This window comes from Culex quinquefasciatus, chromosome 3 (genome assembly GCF_015732765.1).
Source record: "Culex quinquefasciatus strain JHB chromosome 3, VPISU_Cqui_1.0_pri_paternal, whole genome shotgun sequence".
In the NCBI taxonomy this organism is placed as follows: domain Eukaryota; kingdom Metazoa; phylum Arthropoda; class Insecta; order Diptera; family Culicidae; genus Culex; species Culex quinquefasciatus.
This window is the reverse complement of record NC_051863.1, coordinates 122822279-122849050: the sequence shown is the minus strand read 5'-3', so window position 1 is coordinate 122849050 and position 26772 is coordinate 122822279. Positions and strand designations below refer to the sequence as shown.

The 26772-nt window shown below is 36.0% G+C and overlaps 1 protein-coding gene across 8 annotated transcripts in view; it reads right to left on the bottom strand.

The window, feature by feature from the left end:
* Nucleotides 1-325: 325 nt before the first annotated feature.
* LOC6043370 (guanine nucleotide-binding protein G(q) subunit alpha) overlaps nt 326-26772 on the bottom strand; it is a 67189-nt gene continuing 40742 nt past the window's right edge. For 4 of the 8 annotated variants that reach the window (XM_038265231.1, XM_038265232.1, XM_001858577.2 and 1 more), the window contains exons 3-9: nt 16761-16945; nt 16544-16698; nt 16250-16378; nt 10506-10635; nt 10280-10433; nt 9556-9663; nt 326-6387 (exon numbers count right to left, since the gene is read on the bottom strand). In XM_038265231.1, the coding sequence (XP_038121159.1) occupies nt 6305-6387; nt 9556-9663; nt 10280-10433; nt 10506-10635; nt 16250-16378; nt 16544-16698; nt 16761-16945 (944 nt within the window). In that variant the 3' untranslated portion in view covers nt 326-6304. Of the gene's footprint in view, nt 6388-8731; nt 9341-9555; nt 9664-9852; nt 9961-10279; nt 10434-10505; nt 10636-11188; nt 11318-16249; nt 16379-16543; nt 16699-16760; nt 16946-26772 lie in introns of those variants that run through there. The other 4 variants (XM_038265237.1, XM_038265235.1, XM_038265234.1 and 1 more) reach the window with 4 other exon arrangements.

The following is a 26772-nucleotide window of genomic DNA, read 5'->3' as shown; positions in this document are numbered from 1 at the left end:
AGCAAAATGCCTTCTTTGGTCATAGGGAAGCCCCAATCGTTTCAGTCAATTCAAAAAAAGTAAATTTTCGGTTTTCGTGGAGAGTTGCTGAAATTGAACAATTTTGGAAGAAGTTGTCAAAACCTTTCCTTAAAACATAATAAATTAAGTGAACAGTGTCAAAAAACTAAAACAAGTGGAAATGTGTTCGGATACCTGTAAATGATTTGACACCATGCTATTTTTCTATTATTTTTATTATATATTTAGTTTCTTATAAATTCCAGCCATTAGTTTACACAATTATAATATTATATTATTTATAATTATTTTTACTCATTTTTCATTCATTATAGTTATATTATTCTGTTCTTCCACATTTCTCATTTTTCTTCTCCACTTGGTTTCTCCCTCATTTTTTTTGTTTAAATATAATTAAAAACATAAATATATATTTGTTTTGTATTTTTTCCATATCATAGATTATTTTTAATGTTGTTTATTATTATAGTTCAATAAAAAGGACAATGAAGAATCTTTTACACACTGTATGCTATCTCTTTTTCTCTCTCTCGCGCTTTCTCGCTTTTTCGCTTCCATTCTCTCTTTTTTCATGTGTGTGTGTTTGTGTGCTTTGTGTTCTTCTGCTGTTGATGTAGTTAGCTAGATATTGTTTTTTTCTCGCTTCTTTCTAGAAAATGGAGACCCTTTTTCACTTTTACACACACTTCGGTCCAGTTACGTTTGTTTTCCCACTTCTTTTTCCCCCCACTAATTCGCGTACTTTTCAAGCAATTACAGTTTCTCTACCTTTTTTTCGCACACGTTTCCCTCCTTACGCAAAGCACGCTCGCGCTTGAAGTATCGCACACCAAACAACTCCCTTGCAATAGTCCCGCAACTCGCTCGATTGAACGTTGTGATTACGCGCGCCTTTAGAAAACAACCGTGTTTACATTCGAAAAAATGTACGAGTCCCGGGGTTCAAATATTATTAACTTTTATGCATTTTTCCGCCGATTTCGTTCCAGCAATCACGGTACGTTCAATCGAGTTTAGATTTGTCGAAATGTTGGCACGATTTCCGTATTGGCTCAACAGAAACGTGATTTTTTTTTGTTAATAGGTTGCGAGAAGTTTCACGAAGACAGCACGGGGGTGTCGTTTTCGTGGAACTTTTCCGATTTCGAACTTGCGGTGCGAAATTGTAGGGTTTGACCTTTTTTTCTTTTTGGTGAACTACTTCAATACGATGTACTTTTCTCTTTCTCGCGTGTGTGTTTTTTCTTCTTCTCGCCCTCTCTTATAAAAAGGGATGTTGTGGGTCCTACTCAATCGGGTCAGCTTTTCTATGCTTCTTTTTTGTGTGTGTGTGGGTTTTTTTTTGCTCGTGACTTAGTGAGTTTTATATTAGTTTTTTCTTTTTTGTTTTAAATTATGGTGAAATGTAAAGGTTGAATCACTAGACTTATGCTTCTCGTATTTTGAGTTTTTCTTTTTATTTTCAACACATTTTTTCAAAGAATGTGTTTTTGTTTTCTCTCTCTTGTTTCACTATAGTCAGTTTTCGTGTAGTTATCAGCTTTAAGTAACGCTGCGTGTTTTTTTTTCTCTCTTTCTTCTCTCTTTTGATCGTCGTAATTATGAAATTTGGTGGTGGCCAGCGCTTCGCTGTTCCGTGACCTTTGGGCGAAAATGGTTACGGAACAGCGAACCGAAACGGTTGACCCTGTATGTGTGTGTGTGTGTGATTTGTCCTCAAACTTTCGGGTATAATTGGCATAAAATTTGTATGTCAAATGACCCTGGATCACCCTAAGATTTTGAACTTCTCGCACACACGTTTGCTTTCGCTTGGTCTCATTTAGTAATCGGTGTTGAGGCTTTTTCACTTTAAAAAAGTTGCTTCGTACAGAATTCGTCCTCGTTGATGAACTGATAGGTCACAAAAAAGGACGATTCGAAACGCGATCAACGGTTTGGTGAAAAGCCCAAATTTGTCAATGTCAGGTTCAGCTACCAAAACCGAGTTAGCTGGTTTTGAATGTTTATGTATTTTTTAGCCTGCGAGATACATGTATGTTTTACAAACTTTCAATTTTTTGATTATTTTGGTTCACGTCTTGCGCAACTGACCCATCTTTGTTCCTTAACCACAAAGGCATTCACTTCACCTCTTTTGTTATATTTGATGACTCATTTTTTTCAGTTTTTAAATGTTGTTTTCATGTTTTTTTTCTTCTTCAATAATAGCAGAGATTTATGCGAGCTCCAGTTTCTGCATTACTTTATTGATTTCTCGTCAATCTACTTCAGTTTAGTAAACGCGTAAGAGAGGAGATTTCGTTCATTAATTTAAAAATGGCACACAATACTAAAAAGTCGCGTTCAAGTCGTGATTTTTGACATTTGTGTTGGTAAGTTTACTCTCGTGCTTGCAGAAGTCTGCAACCTTCCGCGAGAATCTGCAGAGAAATCCATGCGTTCTCCGTTTTCTCTCTCCTTTTCGTTTTACACTCTCTCAGCGGAGAGACTCTCTCATGCTTTCTGTCGTCCGAGAGAGACTAAAACGGGAACGCGCAAACTTGCAGCCGCGAGAGAAACTTTCTATCGAAAAAAAAGATGATTAGTGTGTGCGGTGAGTGAGTGAGTGCAACGCCGTGACTCGGGGGGATGAAAAAACACACAGATCAACCTGCGACGAGGAACAAGAGCGAAATGAAAAAAAACACATACAATGACGACGAGAATGAGCGCGGTGTGTGTGTGAGTGAGTGTGTGATTGTTGGATTTAATCGTGCAAAAAATCTCACGACTGATTTTTTCTTTCTTTCAAACGTTCTTGGCACGATCTCTTTTGAAAAAATTTAGTTTGTTAGTTTTTTTTGGGGAATAATCACAATTAGGTTTCACTTTTCTCATTTGAGTTGCCTACTTTAGACACGAACAAGCGATTGTTTCCTTTTTGTGCAAAATTAATCATGTACACATGTGAGAGTGTGTCGCTTCGAGCAGTTTTACTTTTCTTAAAAGTTTGCTGAAATGTGCTGTTGGAGAAAAATGTTCGGTTTTTAGTTTTTTTGCTTGTTTTGTCTGTGGTTGTGAGGGTGCGTGCTTGTGTGTCTGGAAGATCGTAAAATTAATGGTAACCGTTTTCAACTTTGCCTATTTGCATGATTTTCATGGTTGTTGTTCTTGTATTAACTGTTGTTGTTGCTGTGTTTGTTTCGGACCAATCAAAATTACTTTATCTAACTATCTAAAGCCTATGTTGTTTTGTTTCTTTAATTATTTTTACGTACCGCGGAGAGGATTTTTCATCGTGTGTTTGTGTGTGTCGTACAAATTAGAGCAAAAGTTTGTTTGTTTTGCCATTACTTTTAGCTTGTTTCGTTGCTCTATGACTTCCCTATAAATATTTTTGTTTTTCTTATGATTTTTTTTTAAGAAGCAGATGTCAACAAATTTCCGGTCGATATTTGCTATTGTTCGTCTTAATGACTACCTCGTTTGTTTATTTTTGTTATTTGAGTTTGCTCAAAACGAGTTTTTGTAACGTTTTTGCATGTTTTTGACTCGAATCATTTTATTTCCCTTCCAATTTCTGTGAGGGAGTTTCTTTTTTATGCGTTAATGTTGTGTGAGTGTGAATACTTTTTCCCTTAATTTTTAATGCATTTTGCTTCAACTTGCAAAAGTGTGTGTGCGCGTTCAAGTGAGCATGAAAGTGACTGTGAATGAATATGTGTGTGAGTGTGATCGTAATGGAGTTTTGTAGTAAATTTACTGCGATTTTTCTCTTCATTTTTATACTTTAGACGTGGCTGCGAATTGAATAGCGCAATTTACGGTAGTTAAAACACAGTACAAATTGCACGTAACCAAAAACAATTCGGAAATGAAAAAGTGTAAATTGCGCAGCTTTCTTGAATGGTTTTATAAAATTTGCTCAAACCACTAAGAAATATTTACAGTATTTTATTTCTGTTTTAATTTCCCCACTTTTTCCACATAATGCCATCCGCATCTTCACGAGAAGGAAAATTACATTCACATGTTGCTTGCCTGCATTTGTATTGTTAAACTTTAAGTATAAAATTATGAATAATATTACACATTAAAATGGTTTCCTCCATTTACTTGCGCTGCGGAACAAATTAAGCTTCTCTAGTGTGTGTTGTTTCCTTAAAGTTTCGTTACAACTGGCTTCCTAAAACTTGGTAGTACGAATTTGACTGAACGCAGCGCTCTCTCATCGTGCGAGCGTGCTTGCGCGCGCGCTTGTGTGAGTGTGGTCTGTTCCAGGAAACAATTTCCGACAAATACGAGAGAGGAAAATTGTTAAAAATTTGTAGCAAATGATGAAATAAAAAGAAAACACAACAACAAATTTACATTAAGCTAACTAAGTTTACTTACAGGAAGGAATTCGGAGCGAAAGGAGGGTTATTACACGTAACATTGTTTTTTTTTTCTAAATAAGTGTGTGTGCGATTTGAAATTTTTAACTGCGCTTGGAAAGATCCCACCGTGAGAGAGAATCTCTGCAGCAAAGAGGAAAAAGCTCTCTCTCGCGACAGTGCGTTTTTGTACTTTTCCGCTTTCACTCTCTCTTTCGTTGCGTTCGCAAAAATGTCGCACAAAACAGAGAGAGAGAGCGCGAGGAAGCGCAACTGTGTTGATAAGAGGCAGTTTTCTCGATGAAAAATGATTTTTTTTTCGAAAATTCAATTTGTTTTCGCAACACGCAAGGATCGGAAATGTTCAACGTGGACGCGTTTCAACAATGATTCAAATGATTAGTACTTTACAGTTCACAGTCATAAGTTTTTCTCACGTAGAAATTTTTAAGCTAAAATTTTATCTGCTTGAAAAAGCATCGAAAAAACACTCAATATTGCACGCGCGACAGTGAATGTGTAGAAAAACAAAATTAAATCTAGAACATTGCGTTAAATAAATAGAACTGACTTTGTACGCGCAGCTTTTTTCTTTTGTGTATGTTTGTGTGCGTACAACTATGTGAACATTAATCCGTGTCTAATGTTGCTGAATTTCTAATTATGCGTAAATCCATGATTGGTTGTTTACCTTTTTTGCGCACTACATCTTTGTGTGTGTCTCGTTACAAAAAAGTGCAATATTATCACCGTGTATGTTTTTGTGTGTGTGTGTGTGCAGTTGTTGCTTGATTGATAAATTTTAACACGACGATACGATTGCTGGTGGTGGTCGTGTGTGTTTGCAGTAAACAAAATGTAAGGTTAGGGATGAGAAGGGGAAGAAAGTAAAAACAATGAATAAGATAATCAACTAATAATTTAATTCAAAATTAAATTAAATAAATATCTGCTAAATCGCTCGTAAAAACTGAAAACTGTACAGACTCAAACATTTATCAACTAAAAACAAAGGTTAAATCGATGCGTGACGGAGATTATTAACAAAAATTTGCAACAAAAGAAGAACAAGAATCTAACGCTTTCGTTACACGATAATTTGCCCTTACTCTTAGTGTTTTGTTTGTAGTTATTATGCTTTTGTTTTCTTCGCTATCTTCTGTTGGTTAGTTTTCTTTTGTTTGTTTTTCTTTATTGGTATGCCTATAATTCAATCCCTAACAATTAAGAAATGCACATAAAATAAAAAGAAGTTTTTTTTACTCTTTTCCGTTTACAAGGGTTGCCAGTAAGAACAATGCAAAAAACTACCAATTTCCATCGCGCAAATGTTTTCTTTGTGTGGGTGGTTCGGTGCCAAACTCCGCGCTCGATTTGGCTTTACGGAATTAGTACAAGATTAACTGGCAAGTAGTGGCTTAATCTCAACTGGGTTTTGCTTGATTTTTCTCTAAACTTCACTTTAAATTCCAAAGGAAATGATTTTGTTCGAACTGTTTTGAATGCATTGGTAGTATCGGCTGCGCTATAGCGCTGCTATTGTTCTCGCCGCGCAACAGTAGTATTAGTGCAATCTCGCGCTTACCTTGACGTGCTCCGCGTGCACACAACCACTACGACGACGACGACGTCGCGCTTACTTTGGCAACAAAAATCACACCGCTTTTGCGCTCCGTTGTGTGATGTGGAAGTTGGTGGTGGTGGTGTTGGTGATGATGGCGGTAAACATTGCTGTTGTTGTTGGTATTTATTCTTACTGTTGTTGTTGTTGTTGTCGTTGCTGCTACAGCTACAACTACTATTACTACTACTACTACTGCTGCTGCTGCTGTTGCTGTTGCAACTCGTACTAGGAAAAGAGCAGAGGCGATATTTTCCGGTAACGGCCACGATGACGACGACCATGACGAAGCCGACGGTGTTGTTCAAACCAAGTTGTACTCCTTTAGATTAGACTGCAGTATCGTGTCCTTGACGGCAGCGAACACAAACCTAATATTCTCAGTATCTGAAAGAATTTGGGGGTTTTTGAGGGGAAGAAATTTAACGAAATTAACAGATGTTTTGAATATTTCAATTCAGTAAGAACATGGGATGACAGTGGGTGGCCATTCGTTAATTCCCTGTTGTAGAATTATATTTCAAAAACTTAACAAATTCATTAACATGAACAAGAGGCAATTTTAGTTTAAAAATTTAAAACTAATACTTCAACGTTCTATAAAACAACCTGTGTGGAGAGCAATTCGTCGTTGTCATGCTATCTTGTCGTACGTGCATTTTTGGCCAAATTGAATTAAGAACGCCATTTTGTGCAGCTTTCGATGCTTCACTTTTTTACAAAAATCGATTTCAATCCTTAGATATTCAATAAAACCGAAAAAACTACGTTCATTTTTGTCCCTTTCATGTGAAAGAATTGTTATTATAACTTTGGACTCCGACAACCAAATTCAATCAAACTTTGGGATAATGCCCAGTTTACATTGCACACTCTGGTTTTTGTTTATTCGAGGTCAAACCACTGACGAACTGACGTGCTACCCCAAACATACTTTTGAGAAAACACGTGTTTTCGATATTGCAACTACGCTTCAGTTTGTAATCTGCGTCGTTTCAAAAAGTGTGTCAGTTTAGGCTGACTTCAACAATACATTCATTGCATATAAACATTGACGTGAAGCGAGAGAAGAAAGCTAGTAAAGAGAGGAAAGAGAGAAAAATCGTTTGACAGATTGAGAGCAACAACGCCTATCAAAAAGATGACAACTGCGGTCAAAAGTTGTTTGCTCGTGGCTCTTAAGTTGATCAGTGGTCAAACATTAAAACGCATTTTTCTCGGATCGTCAAAAACCACGACGTACGACATGATAACAGCGAATTGTGACAGGGTTGCCCGCTCTTATTTATTATTCGCTGAACATTAAAACTAAGCCTGAATGATTCAGACGATTGTTTCATATTTTAACATTGAAAATCGGACCATTAGTTGCTGAGATATCGACATTAGAAAGAGGTCCAATCTTCAATGTCTCTTCGACAATTTCATAGCAAATTTTTTGAACTTAAAAAAAAAATTAGAATGGTCACACATGGTCACTAGTTTTAAAATTCGAAAAACTGCAAATATCTCGCCAAAAACAAACTTTCGGTGGCTATAACTTGAAAACGGAGCCCTTTATCAAAAAATCTGTGGAGTACTTTTCGATTGCAAATTCAATTTTACATTAAAAAAATTAAGTCAAATTTGTTTTTGCATGAATTTTTTTTCCAGAAATCACTATTTTTTCAAAAAATCATAACTCGGCGGCAGATTTTTTGACCATGTTTTTCTATGGCTCAAAAGTGGTGGGTTGTTTTCCCCTAAAACATATCAAAAAATCTCGAAAATAAAAAATAGGTATTTTGGGAAATTGAGTTTTTGTGTTAAAAAAAATCGGCCATTTTTTTCGTGTAGCTATTTTTTTCTCAATAGTCCTCAACAATACCTACAACTTTGCCGAAGTTACAGCTGTTTATATATTTACGTACCATTTTTGTATGGACAGCTGCCAAAATTGTATGGAGACTTGTATGGGTGAACCAGTGACACAAAATAGCTTCTTTGGTGATAGGGAAGGCTCTCACAAAGTTTGAGCCAAATAAAAAAATACAAAAAATAAAAATGGTCGAAATCGGCCGATTTCGTAGAGAATTGCTCAGGGTGTAATATTACATATAATATCATAAAATAGCAAAATTTATTTTACACTCCGGCCTTTTACAGGTAGCTGGATTACTACTGTGTTCGTATAGCAAGATTGTTTCACGTTTCCCAGAAAATCATTCATTAAATATTTTGTTTTTTAATTGAAATTTGACAATTGAGGAAATTTTGATAGTTCTAAATTGAAAAAAATATAAATTTCAAACATTTTGAAAGCTTTAAAAAATTTTTTAAAAATTTTAGTAATTCTAGAAATTTTTAAAATTTTGGAAATTATAAAAATCGTCAGGATAAATATTTCTGGGAACCGGGACATTCTGGGGAATGGTTTTCTAGGAAACGTGACAAACAAATTTAACATAGCTTTAGAAGGACAAATCTCTAGAAAAATAGAACGAGTCGTAGGTCGATTTTATATTTTCAATTATTTTTTCAAGACTTTTGGAAGAGGCTCAGAAGGGATCCCTAGAGCAAGGCACATTAAAGAGTTTATTTTTATAATGTCTTAAACTAATTGCCTCGTTGAGGTAAGCAACAATTGAACATTTGAAAAATTGATCAAAAAAAGTTTTATAATCGTTAATTTTGAATGGTCACCCAGCAAACCTGTAATAATTGTTAAAACAATAAAATAAAACAAAAAACCTTTTCTTTTTTCTAAGCATGCAATTAACAATTTATTCTCATTTCAGAAGCTCGCTTAGTCGGCGAGGTCATTTCAATCATTTCAATCCGAACATTTCATATTTCAATAGAATCATATCATGTTAAATATATTGTTTATATAATTTGTCATTTAGTAAGTTCATATAAAGTCAGCAAATGGTATATTTTTCTTAGAATAAAGTCTGCAATTCCTTAAAAAAAAAAAAAAAAACTTATTTTTTATGCCATTTGCTTTGTGTAACGTTTATGAGTAATATATAATTGATATATCATTGTTTTGTTTCGCTTTGCTAAGCAATACTCCGATCTAACAGTGGATCTAGGAGCGTATTTCAAACACACTAAATTCGAACTAGATTTTTCAAGTTTCCATTTCTTTTCGTCTTCTTCCCTCAGGCAATGTTTTTCTTTGGAACACGTTAGCTAGAAGTATTTTGATTATAGTTTGCTGAATGGTGCCGTTTGCCCCAAACATGCTGAATAGGAGTATATATGTTGGTTAAATATTACGCCAGGTTAAACTCTTTTAGCGCAGATTGCATAATCGTATCTTTTACGGCGCAGAATACGAGCTTAATGTTTTCCGTATCTGTTTTGCATGGAGGAAGATTTTGAAAATGAGAAAAAAATATGTTAATTTTACAGTTGTCCTTCAAAAAGTGAATCGTACAACACTTTTACCCAGAAAGCAATCAACTGAAGCCGAATTTCTACATCTGAGTTAAGCTTAAAAATCGTTTAAATGGCGGTAGGGAGGAGGATGAGATGGTAAAGGCGGTGCTGAACCGTTAACTAGCCGCTTACCTGTTGCGCACGTGAAATGCGAATAAATAATCTTCTCCGAATCCGGGTTCAAGTCTACAAACATGCGGAGTATAAATTCTCTGGCAGCTATTGCGTCTCTTTGTGGTCCTGCAATGATTCGAAAGGGAGGATAGCGGGTTTGGGGGGAGGGTTTTTTAGTACAAATCAGGCGAATCATCTACAGGGAAGTTTATCTTCTGGGGAAAATGTCTTCAACGTTCAACAATATTCTAGCAAATACGTTCTAGCGATCGCAGTTCTAGCGCGGCAAAAAATATTTTCAGAAATCTGCTTGACCTGTGGCAGCGGTGAAATGCGAGTAGCACATGCGGTCCGGATCGGGGTTCTCGCGCAGATACACTTTGAGAATGAACTCGCGCGCCTTCACGTCATCGTGCTTGGGTCCTGTGTTGATGTTCGGTGCGCGGAACGTGAACTTTTTAAGGTTACTGAGCTCTCTTGTGGAATCTCTATGCTTAAGTCGTCTAAAGAGTCTCTACCCTTTTAAATTAGTGATGGTTTGAGGTCGGAAAGAATTGTTTCAAAATCAAATTTGCTTGATTGATCAAGTCCACCTCTTGACACCACCACTCGGGTGGCACGTCGACGGGTGGGCAAATAAATTATTGATTGAGTATTTAAAATGTAATTTAAATTGATAGAGACTTTTCAAATTGAGATTCATCCATTTTTTAATAGACCAGATTCAAATCCAGCAACTTACCATCGTACTCTGGGAAGTAGTCTACCAAATGGGAATACATGATCTTCTCCTCCAGCAAGTCCTTCTTGTTCAAGAACAGAATCACCGACGAGTGCTGGAACCATGGGTACGTGATGATAGTCTTGAATAAAGCTTTTGACTCCTCCATACGGTTCTGAATGGTGACAAAAGACAGCTCGGTTTTAGTATCAATCGATAAATTGTGCAAAAGCAAAGGAATCCTTACCTCGTTCTCCGACTCGAACAGAATCTGATCGTACTCGGACAGCGCCACCAAGAAGATAATCGATGTCACGTTCTCGAAGCAGTGAATCCATTTCCTTCTTTCAGATCTTTGTCCCCCGACGTCGACCATTCTGTTTTTGGTATTATTCGCGAAAGTGTGGTAAGAGAAATAAATGGTCAGGTTATGTTTTTTCTAATAACTTACAAATTAAGCAAATATCAAGCAAAGCACATTTTTTAAAGAAATTAGTAACCACAGAAAGTAAACGAAAACACACCACACAATTAAAATTAGTAAATATGCGATGAATGATGGTTAATTATTAATATGATCCACACAGTTTGACATGAAATAAAAAGCATAATGAAACGATAACTTCGATGGTTGATCTGCTTAGCATACTTTACGTGGAGCCTTGAAGGGGAGGACTTTACAAAACAGAAACTTTACCAATTTACCTTCGGCAGAACACTTACAAGAAAATAGACCTACAAGCTAGCGCCCGAACGACATTGTTGTATTAGAAAAGCGAAGAAGTTAGGTCCACTAGCACCGTATACCAGAACATTTGCGAAACTGTCGAAAAATCAGAGCAGTAGAGAAAAAGTGGAGGATTTTGTTTTGCTAGCCCCCTCCAGCGAACTACACCACCACGCTCCGTCCGAGCAGCAGCAAGTCTTTACCTAAATATAATACTATCCAGATCGAACGGATACTCTAGGATTCCGGTGGTCGGTGCTCGAGCTCGGAGAATGTCCTGCTCGGTGGGGAGGTATTCTGCATCTTCGATACGCGCCAGATCGCTCAGATAGCTGTTCGTTGTAGTTGTTTGTGATGGTGATTTGGTAGAAAAATTAAGAAAGTGGTTCGTTTAGATGAGGTTTGTACGAAATTATTCTTGATTTGGAATCAAATTAACCCTTCGCGTATTTTCTCTTCCATGAATGAGATAAACAAAACGGAGAACTCGAGAAACGATGATCGCAATACGAGAAGTAATGTTTCTTTTTCGCTTGCGAACTTTCTTTACCAACGAAAGTTACAGACATTGTTTAAGGTTCATCTACGAAAAGTGACGGGTAAATTTTAGATGTATGAAGTTACACCTGCAAGTGTAGTAGTGAAATCGATGTTGCGTCGAATAATCCAGATGTTGATTTTTTGAGTTTTCTTTTATAGATCTTTCGTGCGCGAGAGAGGAGAGTCATGATCCGTTCAGATTTTTCTCTTGATGAACGTCAAAAGATTTCTTTTCATGAAGATTGTTCCATCGCTTCCATTACTTTTTCAAAAGGTCCTATATACATAGGAAACCCATGGCGCTTTGGTTGTTTTGAAAAAGTAGTATAGAATCCCTCTGTCTTCCTTTATGTTGAATAGATACACCCAAACGACGGTCGCATGATTGTGATGCATTTCAGCACGAAAGTATATCAGATTCAGCATGAAATCTATGACATTTTTCCCCGTTACCGACAATTATCGACATTACCGACTGCTGTTCGCTGGTATTAGGAAAAAAAGCTAAACGAGGATCGAACCAACAACTTCTTGATTGGTAATTTGATACTTTGCCGCTGCGCCATAAAGAGATTGATGAAGTGAGAGGAATAGAACACAAGTAGATCCTTATCTTTGAGCAGCTTCTCGGGGATTCTCCAGAATATATATGTATTGGTGAGAACTGCAGATCGCTGGCATGTTTACAATAGGGACGTGGCGTTACATCGTGCTGCCAACTGGTTTTTTTAAGTGCAAGAGTAAAAAAGTGCTGAATCATGGTCTAAAAATCGATGGCGTCCTATCTCGCCCAGCAAAATGAATTCGATAAAGTAGTCGGTTTCGATGGAGAAAAAGTGGAAAACGTGGTCTAAAAAAGCGACGCCATCCCCCTACGGGGCAAAAATGATACATGGGCTTGCTGCAAAAACTATTAAAAATGTAACATTTTCTGCAGCAAATCCAATGTTGCAGATATTGATGTATATTTTTCCTTTGGGTGTAAGCATGACATAATTGATTTGACAATAATTTTCATCTAAAAAGTAGAACCAATACATGCAGCTTGTGCTTCTTAGAAAATACAATTTCTCCATTCCGGAGATGTTCGTGGTTATAGGGCTTGAGTCAAACAGGGTGACCATTCAAATTCCATTTTCAAATTCCCGACTTTTTCCCGACTTTTTTCCAGACTTTTCCAGAATGCTCAAATAATAGGCATTTCTTATCTAAAGAATGATTTCAAACAAAAAACTTTCTATAAGAAAAGTCAATATTAACCACCGAAAAAAAAAATATCAATGAATTAAAAAAAACCAAATGTAGGAATTTTTTGAAAATACAGAAACTAAACAACAAAAATAAAGAAAACTTCAAAAATGTAATTTCATTATTATGATTCAGAGTAGAAACACAAACAATTAGTCTTTGAAAAAATAATCGAAAGTTCAACAATACTTATAACTTCCATGGTATTTTTTAAATTGGCAAACGTATAGTTTTTGATATTTTTTTAACTTCATCATCATTTTTAATCAAAGAATGATTAAAATGTAATTGCTGTTATTATTCATTCAAAGGATTTAAAAAAATAAAAAGTTTTTGCCAAGTTCCCTTTTTAATTATGTAATTTTTGATATTGAATTTTTAATCAATGTTAATTTTCCTAGTGGTCAATATTCAACTGTTTTTTTTTCAATGAAAATTCAGTTTGATATGATTTTATGATTTCCCACTATGAAGTTTGAAGAAACAATTTTTTTAAATAATTATGCAAGAACTCAACATTTCTTGGATTATTTTTTTTTGCAATTTCATTATTTGCTTTATGTTTTCAAAACGTAAAAATCTTTTCAATTTTGGATTTTATTCGATATTTAAGTTTTCCGCAAACTGAAAATCAAGCTTACCCATACTCACAAAAAAAAGTTCAAGGGCAACATTTGGAAAAAAACGCATTTTAAATTACTTAATGAATTTAGTTAAACAATTACAAATATTTACCCAAAAAAACTATTGCCAAACTCAAGTTAGAATCCTGTTTCAAATATTCAATTATGTGACAAAATGGAATAGAATCATAATTCTAAGTTGGCCATTACGCACTATTTTTATATTAGTTTATCATCAACGTTACCTCTTGTTTTGTGAACAAAAATTAAAAGCGATCATTTGATTCATAAAAAAATATTTTGAAAATATGTGTGAAAGACTCCAATATTCATAAAGATTTTAAAGGTCATAAACAGCTGTTCCATACTCAATATATTGAAATAGTGAAAATAACCTTAAATTTAAAGTAAGTTGCTAAAGCAGAAATGAGTGAATTCAATTTGAAAATTGTACAAAATATTACAAAATTTATTCAAGAGTTAAAAAAGCTTAGATTTCCCGACTTTTCCCGACTTTTTGACATAAAATCGTAAATTCCCGACTTTTTCCCGATTTTTGGTGGATTTTGACGAATTCCCGACTTTTTCCCGACTTTCCCGATTTCCCGACATGAGTGGCCACCCTGGTCAAATGAAAAAAATACAAAAAATAAAAATGCACAAAATCGGAAAGTTTTTTTACTCATTATCGATTGGCCGCATGATTGATCCAAATATCATGTTCAAAAAAAAAAAAAAAAACTGAGATAGATTCAATTAAGTGTGTAATAAACAAATAAGTGCTCATAACTTTGGATAGAGTCTTGATGTCTTTTAAGTATCTTTCTAATACAGAGAAACCTCTTTTTACGCGGTGGCGTTACGCTTTTTGTTTCGTAGAATTCTCTTAAACGATACAATATTTTTGCAAGCTTCAAAAAACGTATTTAAAAGATTGCAAAAATGTTGCGTCGTTCCAGAGAAATCCACAAATTAGAAAAACGTAACGCATCGCGTAAAAAGAGGTTTCACTGTAATGCAGCAATTCCATTTGAAAAGAGCCTAAACCGAAAAAAAAGTTCTCCGATCGGGCTCAAAATTTTTCTGGGGGTTCCTTGGCCAAAATAATTAGACCCGTATTTTTTTGTTTGGCCATTAGGGTGACCTACATCTTGCTAGGGTGGTTCAAAAAATGGCAATTTTCGTCATTTTTCGCAAAAACCACTTTTTTTTCTAAAAATCATATCTCCGCGCCCTTTCATCCGATTTTAGCTGTCTTAGACGCAAAAGAAAGGTGATGAGTTTGGCTATTTGGGAAAAATAGTAAGAAGTTCCAAAAAGCTAGCTTAACTATTGAAAAAGTCGTATGAAAACTTAAAATGGCGTTTTGACCGTGTCTGGACCAAAGAGCCTATGTCTGAAAATATTTTTATCGGATTCCTCGGAAAATTTCACATAACATATAAAAAATGGGCGATGTCGAACCGTACGTTTCCGAGATATGATTTTTTGAAAATAAAAACTGCGTTTTTTGACGCGCCACGCGCAAAAACAGTGAAATCAAGTTGTATTGGAAAAATTTGTCCGATCAAATCAGAAACGATTTTTTTTATTATCTTGTTTTGGGCGATAGCTATGGAAGGGTTCCTTACGTTTTTTCCTCTCTTGACATTCAGAAATGTATTGTTGATTAAACATTCGTGTTCAAACTCATCCCACACGCAAGCTTGAGCAGCCAAATCAGAGGCAATGCCAATTGGTGTCAAAGGGCGACGTTCTGACAACCGATGTGACCTCGGTGACCCGCGCTATTTAGTCCAATATGATCAACTTTATGCAAACTAAGTGTGATCAAACCCAGTCCATAATATTACTGAGGCTCTGATGGTACATGGAGGGGTTCTACCGCAAGCGAAAATTAAAAAAAAACAGGTAAAAATATTCAAAAATTCCGCTCCCGCCAACCACGTGACCGCACACGCTGTGTGAGCTTGAAGCGGTCCGCGCCACAAGATCAAAGGACATCTGCAGCAGCAGCTTGCAACAGAGTGTGTGTAGTAGTAGCTTTCTTGGTATAGTGATTAGTGCACGCGATTAATCAGGCACCGACTGCAAACTGCTGCGTTGCGCGATTTGCCCACAACGCCGGAGAGACGTCCACACCGCAAACACTCGCAGACCGAGTGACTCATAAATCGAAATCGTGGAACCGTGAAGCACCTACTCCTCCTACAAGTTGTTCATCAAACAGCTCTGACAGGTCTGATTTTGTTTTGGCAGATTGGTGTGTCTATCAGCTGGTCGGCGAGGGCGCGATCGACTGGGTTCAGCGACAGTTAGATAGACGAAAAATGGAAGATTTTTTGGACACCATATGATCAGCTGATATTGGAAAGACCAAAGTGGTCAAACAATGCTCGCAAAAGCAAAGAAAACATAAACAACTCACAAACACACACACACACATACAAACGGAGTATCATGCACCACGCACGTGTCAGTCGAAATGATGATTTCAAAATCTAGACAAAAAGTAATGCATTGCGTGCAGCGAGATTTCACTTGATGAGTGTGATTAGGTTATGGCAAAAGACCACCCCCCAAACGAAACCCAACACAACACATGAAACAATAACGTTGGAAACGAATCCGAAATGAAATTAGTACAAATTAACGTTTGTTTTGATTGACGGGGTAAGATTATTAATGCGGAGTATGGTTTGCTGATGCGGGGTTAAAAAGGTAAAATATACACAACATATTAGAAGAAAAACGCAAGACAAGATCATTCGCCCACAAAACAAAAATCAGGTTGGTTGGTTGTTTCGTGCAAGCATGAGAGAAGAATTGGTTTAATTTTTTTGTGGTCACTACCTAAACCGAATCTCTTCCAGGTCGAAGGGATACTCGATAATTCCCGTCGTGGGCACACGCACTCTCAGAATGTCTTGCTCCGTTGGAAGATAGTTGGGCGCCGCCACACGGTCAATTTCCATTAGGTAACTATTGGTTTTGGGAAACAAAACAATTCGAACGGAAAAAAGTTCACAGACAAATTCGCAGTGAAGTGGGGAAGAAAAAAGACAACGGTTTTAATATCCTAAACTCTCCGAGACGTTCAAAGGGGGTTCGTTAAAAGGGATCGCAACCGGAAACAAAAATACGTACTATTTGGCGGAATCCGTTAGCTGGTACTCTCTCCTCCTGTCGTAGCATTCCTGGATGCCCGCCTCAGCCCACAGATCCTTGATTGCTTGAACGTAGGGTGGTTCAAATGTGGTCACCGTTTCGAAGTCTACACTTCGTATCAGCTCGGCGTGTTCCTAAAAAACGAATCATTTAGAGTTTCATCCCCTAGAGATGGGATAGCGTGTAAACCACTTACGATATTCTTCTGGTCGCTGTACTGGATTTTCAGCAGGTCCATCGCGCGAATCATCGACTGCATCGCCATGAAGATGTTTTGGTACACTAGTTTGATAAAGCCCCGCTTGTCCTCGTCCGAGTAACCGCTACCGTGGATGATACGCATCTGTTTGATGAATGTCGATTTACCCGATTCACCGGTGCCTGTTGAGAGGGGAAGGAGAAAGGAACAGTTTAGTTTTGATGCATACGATAAAAAAAAACCCAGCCAAACATTGGTATTGATACAAAGAAAAAATTTGTCTGAGTCATTTTGATGCATAAAAAGTTATCTTTCCAAAAATAAATAAGTAAACTGAGTTGGATTGAACTGTACTTATAATCATTCGACATTTTTAGTGATTGGCGCAATGCAAAGTCACTCACACAGTCATTTGACTCTCACCAGAACAATGTTCAAAAGGGGAACGGTCAATGACAGAAATCGACGATTGATCGTTGAACGTTTACTGACAGTGTCAGTCGCGATAATCATTTGAATGCGACATTCGGTTATAACACACGAAGTTGACTCGAGAGACGACGACATTATGCAGGTCAGTGTGGTAAGAGCACACATTTGAATGCAGTCATGGGGAAGGTGATAGAAATTTCTGAATTCAAGTGAATGAGCTCTGTGCGAATGAGAGGGGTGGTGAGAGTCAAATGATGAATGCTGACTAAAAGCACATTCAACAATCAGTGACCGTCCCCTTTTTAAGAGTTGAGTCGTATTGTTGAGCTGATTTCGGTAGATCCAAGGTAGATTTTCTTGAAATCATTCGTTAGCATAAAACTGTAAAAAAATCTTCCAAAGTTGATCACAAAAACTGCGATAGAAAAGTATTCACTGCAATCAGTTTTTGACAGCTCGACGTCAACGAATTATTTCAAGAAAATCTACCGTTGTTTAACAAAAAAAAGGTTCAAAATCCCACTTTGACGTTGTAATTGAATTAAATACAAGAATTCTGGCAACTCAATGATAAATCAGTTAAGCTGTATCAATTTTCAGGACACAATAATGTAAATTTGACATAATCGTTTCGGGATGACTTTTGTAAATTGGAAATTAAAACTGTAGAAAAATGACTACCTAGACAGGGTGCCCAGAAAAAATACCGCTTACACAGCAAAAAATCCGATGGTAAAATCGCATGCAAAAGCATGCCAATCACACTTGTGAGAAAAAGCATGTAATATTGTTTGAGAAAACGTGTACACAAAAAACATGTACGCAAGAAGAAAAAAGATTTTGCACACTCAAAAAAAAAAAACATCAATCTGGTGAGAGTCATCTCCAGATTACCAAGTCCGCGCCTCAACCTCCTCGATCAACACCCATGTATTTTGAAAGGGCCAAACATTGAATATTACGCCCATTTAAAATGCTAGTCTATATTTAATTTTTTTCAAAATATTTTTTTTCGAGAAGATCGGAAAATTTTACATAATATGTTTCATTCAATTTTCGTGTTTCTTTTTCTTAAAGCCGCTGTATCCCAGCAACCAGAGGTCCCCACTTTAATGTCATTTAGACAATTTTACAGCAAATTTTCTGAACTTTTCAAAAAAATTATTTTAGACATGGTCATTATTTTTAAAAATCGAAAAACTGCAAATATTTCGCCAAATCAAACTTTTGGTGGCTTTATCTTGAAAACAGAGCCCTTTATTTAAAAATCTTTAAGAGCGAGTTTTTCACCAATGTGTAACAGCCCGATTTTTCTAGAACAAACATTTTACAACGTTAGTTTTTGCCCTGTAGGCCGCCATAGCGGCATTTTTTGGTCTCAATTTTGTCATATTCGGAATCCTCGGACAATTTCACGTAAGCTAGAAGTATTGGAGTTGTAAATTTGATTGGAAAAATTGCCATTTAGAATGAATTAAAATATTTTTTAACAAATTGTTTAATTAGGGGTAAAACAGGTTTTCGCCTACTTGATACAGCATTTGACGTATTGATCACAGGGTAAATACGATCTATTTCTTTTTTCAAAAATGTTTTATTGAATTATTTTTTAATTCAAATTTACAACTTCAATACTTCTAACTTACGTGAAATTGTCCGAAGATTCCGAATATGACAAAATTGAGACCAAAAAGTGCCGCTATGGCGGCCTACAGGGCAAAAACTAACGTTGTAAAATGTTTGTTCTAGAAAAATCAAAAAACTATGAGAAAAACTGTGATTGGCCAAAAAGTTAACACCGTAGACTTAAAGTCCATGTAATTACCTATCTTTTGACCTATAGGAGTATGGGTGTTGGAGGCTGTTGCAAAAAGATATTAAGGTTTTAAAAAAATCAATTTTTGACAGTAATTTGCAAAAGCTAAGAGAAAAAGTTGAACCAATCCTGGATGTCTATGGCACATTTTGAAGTGCTTCAAAAGACCTTTCGAATGCATCTAAGAGAGTTGGAATTGATGAAGTTTTACGGAAATGCGAGCAATTTTAAGATTTTTTAGGTTTTTTGGACCTCAAACTTCAAAGCCCGTTTTACCCCACTTCCCTTTGTCGTAGAGGGCTCATATTTGGCATGAGTAAATCTCATGTATAGATAAACAAACGCTGAAAGTTTCATCCAAATCGGAGCACCTCGATACGACCTCTAGAACAAACCGAGCAATATTTACAAATTCTGCCTCTTAAAGTACTTTTCGATTGGAAATTCAGTTTTACATTTAAAAATTTCGTCAAATTTGTTTTTGCATGAAATTTAGATTTTTTCCAAAAATCACTATTTTTTCAAATATTCATTTTTGACCATGTTTCTATATAACTCAAATGTTGCGAACCTTTGTCCCTTAAAACATATAAAAAAATCTCGAAAATCAAAAATAAACGTATTTTGGGAAATTCGGGTAAGACGGCCACCCATGTGGGGTAAGACGGTCAGTGCTTTAAATTCACTTAATAACTTTGCTAAATCCACCCAAATATCTACATGGTTGGTTGAACAGACTTCTCTGAACTTCATAACTATTTTGGTTGAAAAAATCAAGTTTCAAATGTGAAGAAAAATGCTGTTTAAAAATTTCATATTTTGGCTCAGCGAATTTCATATTATTGCGACCACATTTTAAGAAAAACTGTGAATTTCTGCCACAAAACAAACACAATTTGATGCACAATAATTAGTTTGTGTATTTCGATTAGAATAAGTAAATCAAAATTATTTAATTAATATTGTTAGCGATTTTTATGAAAAGTTTGATAGGATTTCATACTATTAAATGAGTTTTGCTATGTCACAGTAAAGAATGTTGTCGAAACGGTAGTTAACAGCATTTTGATCAAAAATTGATAGTTTTATTGATATCAAATAAAATTTACAAATTACGGGTGGCCATCTTACCCCCGGAGGAGGTGGCCGTCTTGCTCTCAAATAAATAATTTTTTTAAACTTTTTTTGCAAATAGCTCATCGCATTTTTTAAACTTTTCCGAAGGACATTATCTAGGGAAAACTTCAATTTAACATGAAATAATATTTGAAGACAGGAAAACATATTGCTATCAAACAAAAATTCCCAAGTTGTAATTCATGAAAGTTACATCCAGTTTCAAGTTCAAAAATTATTTGTTTATTTTGAGCTATTTTTATACTATTTCAAACGATATGTTTGGCAAAGGTGACTCCATATGCATTATTTAGCATGAGAAACAGTATTGCTAAACATTTTAGTAATATTCATTAGTATACTTAGTGGGGGCCGTCTTACCCCCAGCTCCCCTATTTGGTTATAGGGAAGGCCCCCACAAAGTTTGAGCCAAATCAAAAAATACAAATAAAATCCATTTCCGGTTTTGGTAGAGAATTGCTCATATCAAATCAGCAACATTTTTTTGATCTTCTGGGGTACAAATCAACCTTGCAAAATTTGGGAGCGAGTGGTTGAGACCCCGATTGAGATTGATTTGTTGGGGAAAACCTTTTTTTGTATTTTGATTTTTATAATTTTAATTTTCAGTCAAATTTGAATAGAGACACACCAGAGTTGATGTTAAGAATATTCTAGAGTTTTTTTTAAGTTCCTATAAACACATAAAACACAATAGCTTATAGGACCTTTTAAAAACTCTAGAAATCATCCAAGTTCTTATCACTCACACCAACACTAATTTCTTCTAACCATCTCCCTCCCGATTCCCTACATCGTCCTGTGATGTTCATTTTGTATGCAATACTAGTTCGGCTACTACCTTATTTTCCATAATAAACCGGACTTGGCTTGACTTGAGGCCGCAGCCGCATCCCCCCACCTTGCTCCGTGAAACAAAAACGAAGATTTGGATTAGTTCATATTCAGGGATGTCTATGGGACCCTTTAGAATCACAAAGAACTGATTGAACCTGGGATATTTTAGGTCGTCCAAAGTGACCCGCAATATCAACATGATAATACATAGTTTTAGATTGAGATTCATATTCAGTGATGGCAATGGAACCTTTTGGCATCACTATGAACTCTTTGGACCACTTTTTGGATATCCTGGATTTGATCTCATCTAGTTTTCCAATTAGTGTTTTTTTTTTAGCCCGCGAGTAATTAAATGTCGAAGTTGAGCGTACAATTTTGTTCTTTTTAGTGTATGGTTAAGGTAGAATATACAAAAAAAAAAACTAAACACCAATTAAAACAATTGTTTCTTGTCATAGGACTTGTTTAATTTACTGATCTATTGATAGATAAATCATTTTCTTATTCAGAATAAATCGACTGAAACCAGTTTTTGATAAATTAACGTGGTAGATGAACTTGAACCTTTATTGCACAATTTACGACTTCCAAGATCCCCAGATTACATTGCCCAACCTCATGCCATAAAATTTAAAGAAACTTTCCACCCGATCTAATTCCAGTTCTAATCAAATGATTTAAAACCCTTAAACTAAATGCAGTTCAGTTTTGCAAGGTCAGGGCTGTAACAGCCTCCCTTTTGAACGGGACTTCCCTTGGGCGGAGAAACTCCCGCACTCGCAGCTGAGCCCACCAACCCGTATCAAGATCGAGGCGCGATTCTTCAGAAATCACATCAACGTGTCGAGCTGGGCTAGCCATATATTTTATTCACCCACTGTGAAATCACTGAACCATTTCTACCGCAACGAGATAAGTGGAGTTTATTTAGAAAAAACAAGAAAAAAAACACACACACACACATACGGTGACACACATTCACACAACGTGATAAGTAGAACCGGAATGCCAGTCCCCTGGCTTGGCCTGGTCAGTAAACACAGTCGAATTGATAAGCCAAATAATACAACTCACTCCCGCGCACCGCGTCTTCGTCGCGCAAGCTGCTCAGCTGAGGTTGAGCTGTGAGCTGGGTGAGATTTCCGAGGGTCTATTGGACTGCAGCAGTGGCTGGAAGATGATTCCACCGGCGACTGCGAGTTTGGCGATTTATTGGTCACACTACTGGACGCCGGGCACATGTTTACTAGGGTTATTTTTTTTTCACGTTGAAACAATTCAATTTCACGGTATGAATTAAATCAACCAAAACCATTGAAACTATCAAGTATTATCAGATTTTTTTTGGCGAAAATAATAAAAAAATAATTCAGTATTTGGCAAATGTGACTAGCTATGAAGCTTATTAAACATTTAATGCGTTAAAAAAAATCACAACTCTCGTGAAATCGCGAAATTTTACTCACTCAATTTTACTCATTTGTGTCAAAGCTTATCAAAACATTAAAATTAAAGTGATAGGAAGAAAGGGAGAAAGAAGAGAGGTCGTGGATTTAGCAGGGATTCTGACAAAACGAGCATACATCAAGTACTGGGACAACATGGGGGATTCCTACAATCGCCAGCTGTGCAAAATAGATTATTCTGCAAGTCATTGTACAATTAGAATAATTTTAAAGATATAGCATAAACTCGATTCATCTTATTCGAAATTCGATTATGCAAATGTCTTGCACGAAACTATCACTTATTTTGTTGTGCCTTCGCGGGATTCGAGCCAGCCAGTTTCGAAAGAAAAAATCCTCAGAATATGAATACAATGTATTTTACACGTATTAACAGAGCATTATTACACTTTATTTTCCCAAACTAACTTATTACGATAAAATTTACTTCTCATGTGCGAAATTCGCATTTCTTTTTTTGCCTCACCCGAGTTCGAGCAACAATGTCTCGTGACGACGGCATAACAAGCAAACAGCATCGTACGATAATGCTTTTCTACACGCTTGTTGTTTGCTGACCGAGTCCGAGGGAAGTCCACGCGTTGTTCCTTGGCGATAATTTTTGCATTGTAGGATGACCCATAGATTTTCTGTGTAATTAATAAATATTCTAAAAAAATATTAATTTACTAAAAAATATTTAAAAAAAAACCTAATTCAGGAAAACATTTATCGAATTACCCTAGTCCTTGCCCACTGGAACCTCTCTTTAGCAACCCCTTGGCAAAGACGACGGCAAATAAAACCACCGTCCCCCCACCGTTCGAGAAGCGGAAAAAAGACGCCCGATAACTCTGGCCCCCATAAACAACAGCACAGTAAACAAATCATTAGCGTGCAGCCATCAAATCGCACAAATGCACTACAATCAACACTATACTACAGCAGTCCGCACCGCCGCGGTCCATCTTCTTACTAATCGATTTCTCGTTCAGCGGCGGGGCTCGCTAAATAGACGATCCGGTCCTCCTGTTTGCCAACCAACTGGTGTGTGGGGACACTTTACGCGATCGTCAAGTGCGAAATCTTGAGCCTTGTTGTTCCAAATCTTTAAGCGAAGAATAAACCACTATTTCGCTGCAGTAACTTGGTCTGGTAGCTTTTGAAAAGCGTCTTCAAATGATCCCTACGTTTTCCTCCCCCCCTGTAGATTCAGAAGAATTGCTTAATCGATTTCAACGAATCATCGTTGCTGTTAACCTCACGCAGTAGGCCTGGCCGCTTTAATATTTGTGGTGTTTGAGTGCATTGTAATGCTGTGGCGCACTGCAAATGTTAATAATGACAAGAAGAATGCTGTAACCTAATTAGTTTACATATAGTCCAGACTCGATGATCGGAAGGCCTCGGAAAAAATTCACTTCGGATAATCAAATCTTCGTGCAACCGAATCACGGAAAAAAATTAGTAATTTGATCTTTGATGGTTGAGCTTATTTTTTTATAATTCGAGATGGCATTTTTTAACTAAACGAAAACGAAGTTGACTTTATAGCTGTCGGCCATCATTGCTAGTACCAACCACTAGTATCTTACTTTTATCTACAAGGACTTCGCCGCCCTGGACTCCTAAGTGTATGAAAGCATGGCACGGAGCGACGGCGCCGAATACCCATATTTATACAAAGAATTTTAGAGCGCCCGCCGCGGGATTCGAACCGGCGACCTCTGGATTTTGAGTCCAGTGCGCGGTCCGATTGATCCACACGGGCGGAACTTTAATTCAATTTAATTTAAAAGGTCATCAAATATTCAAATATGACTAAAATGGGGTCGCAGAACTCGAAATTTGATGTCAAAAATAAGAAAAAAAAGTTTGTCGTGATTCGATTATCCGAAATCCCAAACAAACCTTCGGATAATCGAAACTTCGGATAATCGAGGTTTCGGATAATCGAGTCTGGACTGCTCTGAAAATCTGCAAATCAATGATTTTACCCCAAATTAAAAAAAAGTTGGCTGCCGACGTCCCCAGTTATAACTAAAAATGTAAACAGTAAACGTGCATGCAAGAGTGACAAAATGTCCTCCGGCTAGATTCCCTTTGGCAAGTTATCACACTTGCAGGGTGTGTCAAGATAGTCTTCATCTTATTGGAACTTTATTTCATACAAAAAATAAAAACATAATTTTTAATAATTTGTTCATCCATGCAAGTTTTCATACAATCCAGGCAGCTTTCCATAAAAAAAAGACTAGGAGAACAGCATATATTTTCATCGTGTCCTTAATGTTGGCATATCAGCAATTTGGCGAACGCTTCACGCTTCTAAATTTTGGATCGGGCAAAATACCTAATTTTTAAAATTCTCTTGCATATTCAGAAAAGTATTTTTTAAATAAACCATTTAATATACAGAGGACTCTCTGGCTGTCGATCTTGCTCCAGATGTCAATAAATTTTTCAGTCCCTTCAAAAAGATTGCTTTGATTTTTCATTCTATAATTTGATAACCCCCGTTCTCGACGGTCCCTTCAATATCGATAACGAGAGAGTGCACTGTATTTGAAAAGGTCCAAAAAATTTGTGTTTTCGAACATATAATTTTACATCTAAAAAGTCAAAAAAAAATTTTTTTTTTTCAAAAATTGGCAACACAAATGAATTTTGACCAACTTGTGGCATAGTCCAAATTTGTTTTCATCCAAAAAGTGATTTTTCACACAAAGTTTCATCCGAATAAAAAAAATAACGTTGTCCGAAGTCTCAGAGAATAGCAAACGGGGTTTTCTATGGATTGAAATCAAGTGTTGGGGATCTGTTTTCGTCAAAAATTAAGGCATTCAAAGCTGCCCAAATTGGCATTCTTAACTCAATCTCGCCTAAAATCTACTGCAGACAAGATAGTACGGTTAGGGACTATCCATAAACTACGCGGACACTTTTTTAGTTTCTAGTTTCAAATAGTTGTTAAAGCTTGAAAACAAATTCTAATTCGACACAAAAAAAGTTTATTTATTTCGGAAATACTGGAAAAGAGCCTACAATTTTCAAAGCTTTTAGATTTTTAAGGGGAGCAGTTCCCTCAGATTTCGGTCATTCGAATTTTTTTTTGTATTTTTTAATTCAACTGAAACTTTTTTGGTGCCTTCGGTATGCCCAAAGAAGCCATTTTGCATCAATAGTTTGTCCATATAATTTTCCATACAAATTTGGCAGCTGTCCATACAAAAACGATGTATGAAAATTCAAAAATCTGTATCTTTTGAAGGAATTTTTTGATCGAATTGGTGTTTCGGCAAAGTTGTAGGTATGGACAGTGAAAAAAAATTATACCTAGTAAAAAAATTTTGGTGATTTTTTATTTTTTTTTGTCACTAAAACTTGATTTGCAAAAAAACACTAATTTCAATTTATTTCATATTTTGATATGTTTTAGGGGACATCAAATGCCAACTATCAGAAATTTCCAAATTGTGCAAAAAATCTTTGTCCGAGTTATGAATTTTTGAATCAATACTGATTTTTTCAAAAAATTTAAATATTGGTCGCTAAAAATTTTCAACTTCATTTTTCGATGTAAAATCAAATAATATTGGCGTAATATTGAATATTTGGCCCATTTGAAATGTTAGTCTTGATTCAAAAATTTTGAATTTCAAAAAATTTGAATATATTTTTTTCGAAAAGATCGAAAAATTTTAACAAATGTTTCATACTTTCACAATGTATATCGGACCATTAGTTGCTGAGATATCGACGTTAGAAAATGGTGGGTTATTTGGGTGGGACTTGGAAAACATCAATTTTCATGTTTTTAAACATTTGCATGGCAATATCTCAGTAACTAAAGGTCGTATCAACAAAGTTCAAAAAAGCAGAATATAGAGAATTTTTTCAGCTTTTCAAAAATATTTTTTCAAAAGTGGGCAAACATGTGCACTAATTTTAAAAAATGAAAAACTGGGACTATTATCGAAAAAGTTACCTAAAAATGGCCTTAACTTGAAAACGGTGCACTTTATCAAAATTTCACTAAAGTACTTTTTGATTACAAATTTACATACATCGAAAAATGAAGTTGACAAATTTTTGCGACCAATATTTCGATTTTTTGAAAAATCAGTATTGATTCAAAAAATCATAACTCGGTCAAAGACTTTTTGCACTACATGCAAATTTCTGAAAGTTGGCATTTTATGTGTTTAAAACATATCAAAAAATAAAAAAAAAATAAAGATAGTGTTTTTTTTTTTTTTTGCAAATCAAGTTTTAAGACAAAAAGTTAAATAAAAAATCACCAAAATTTTTTTACCGTGTATCATTTTTTCAGTGTAGT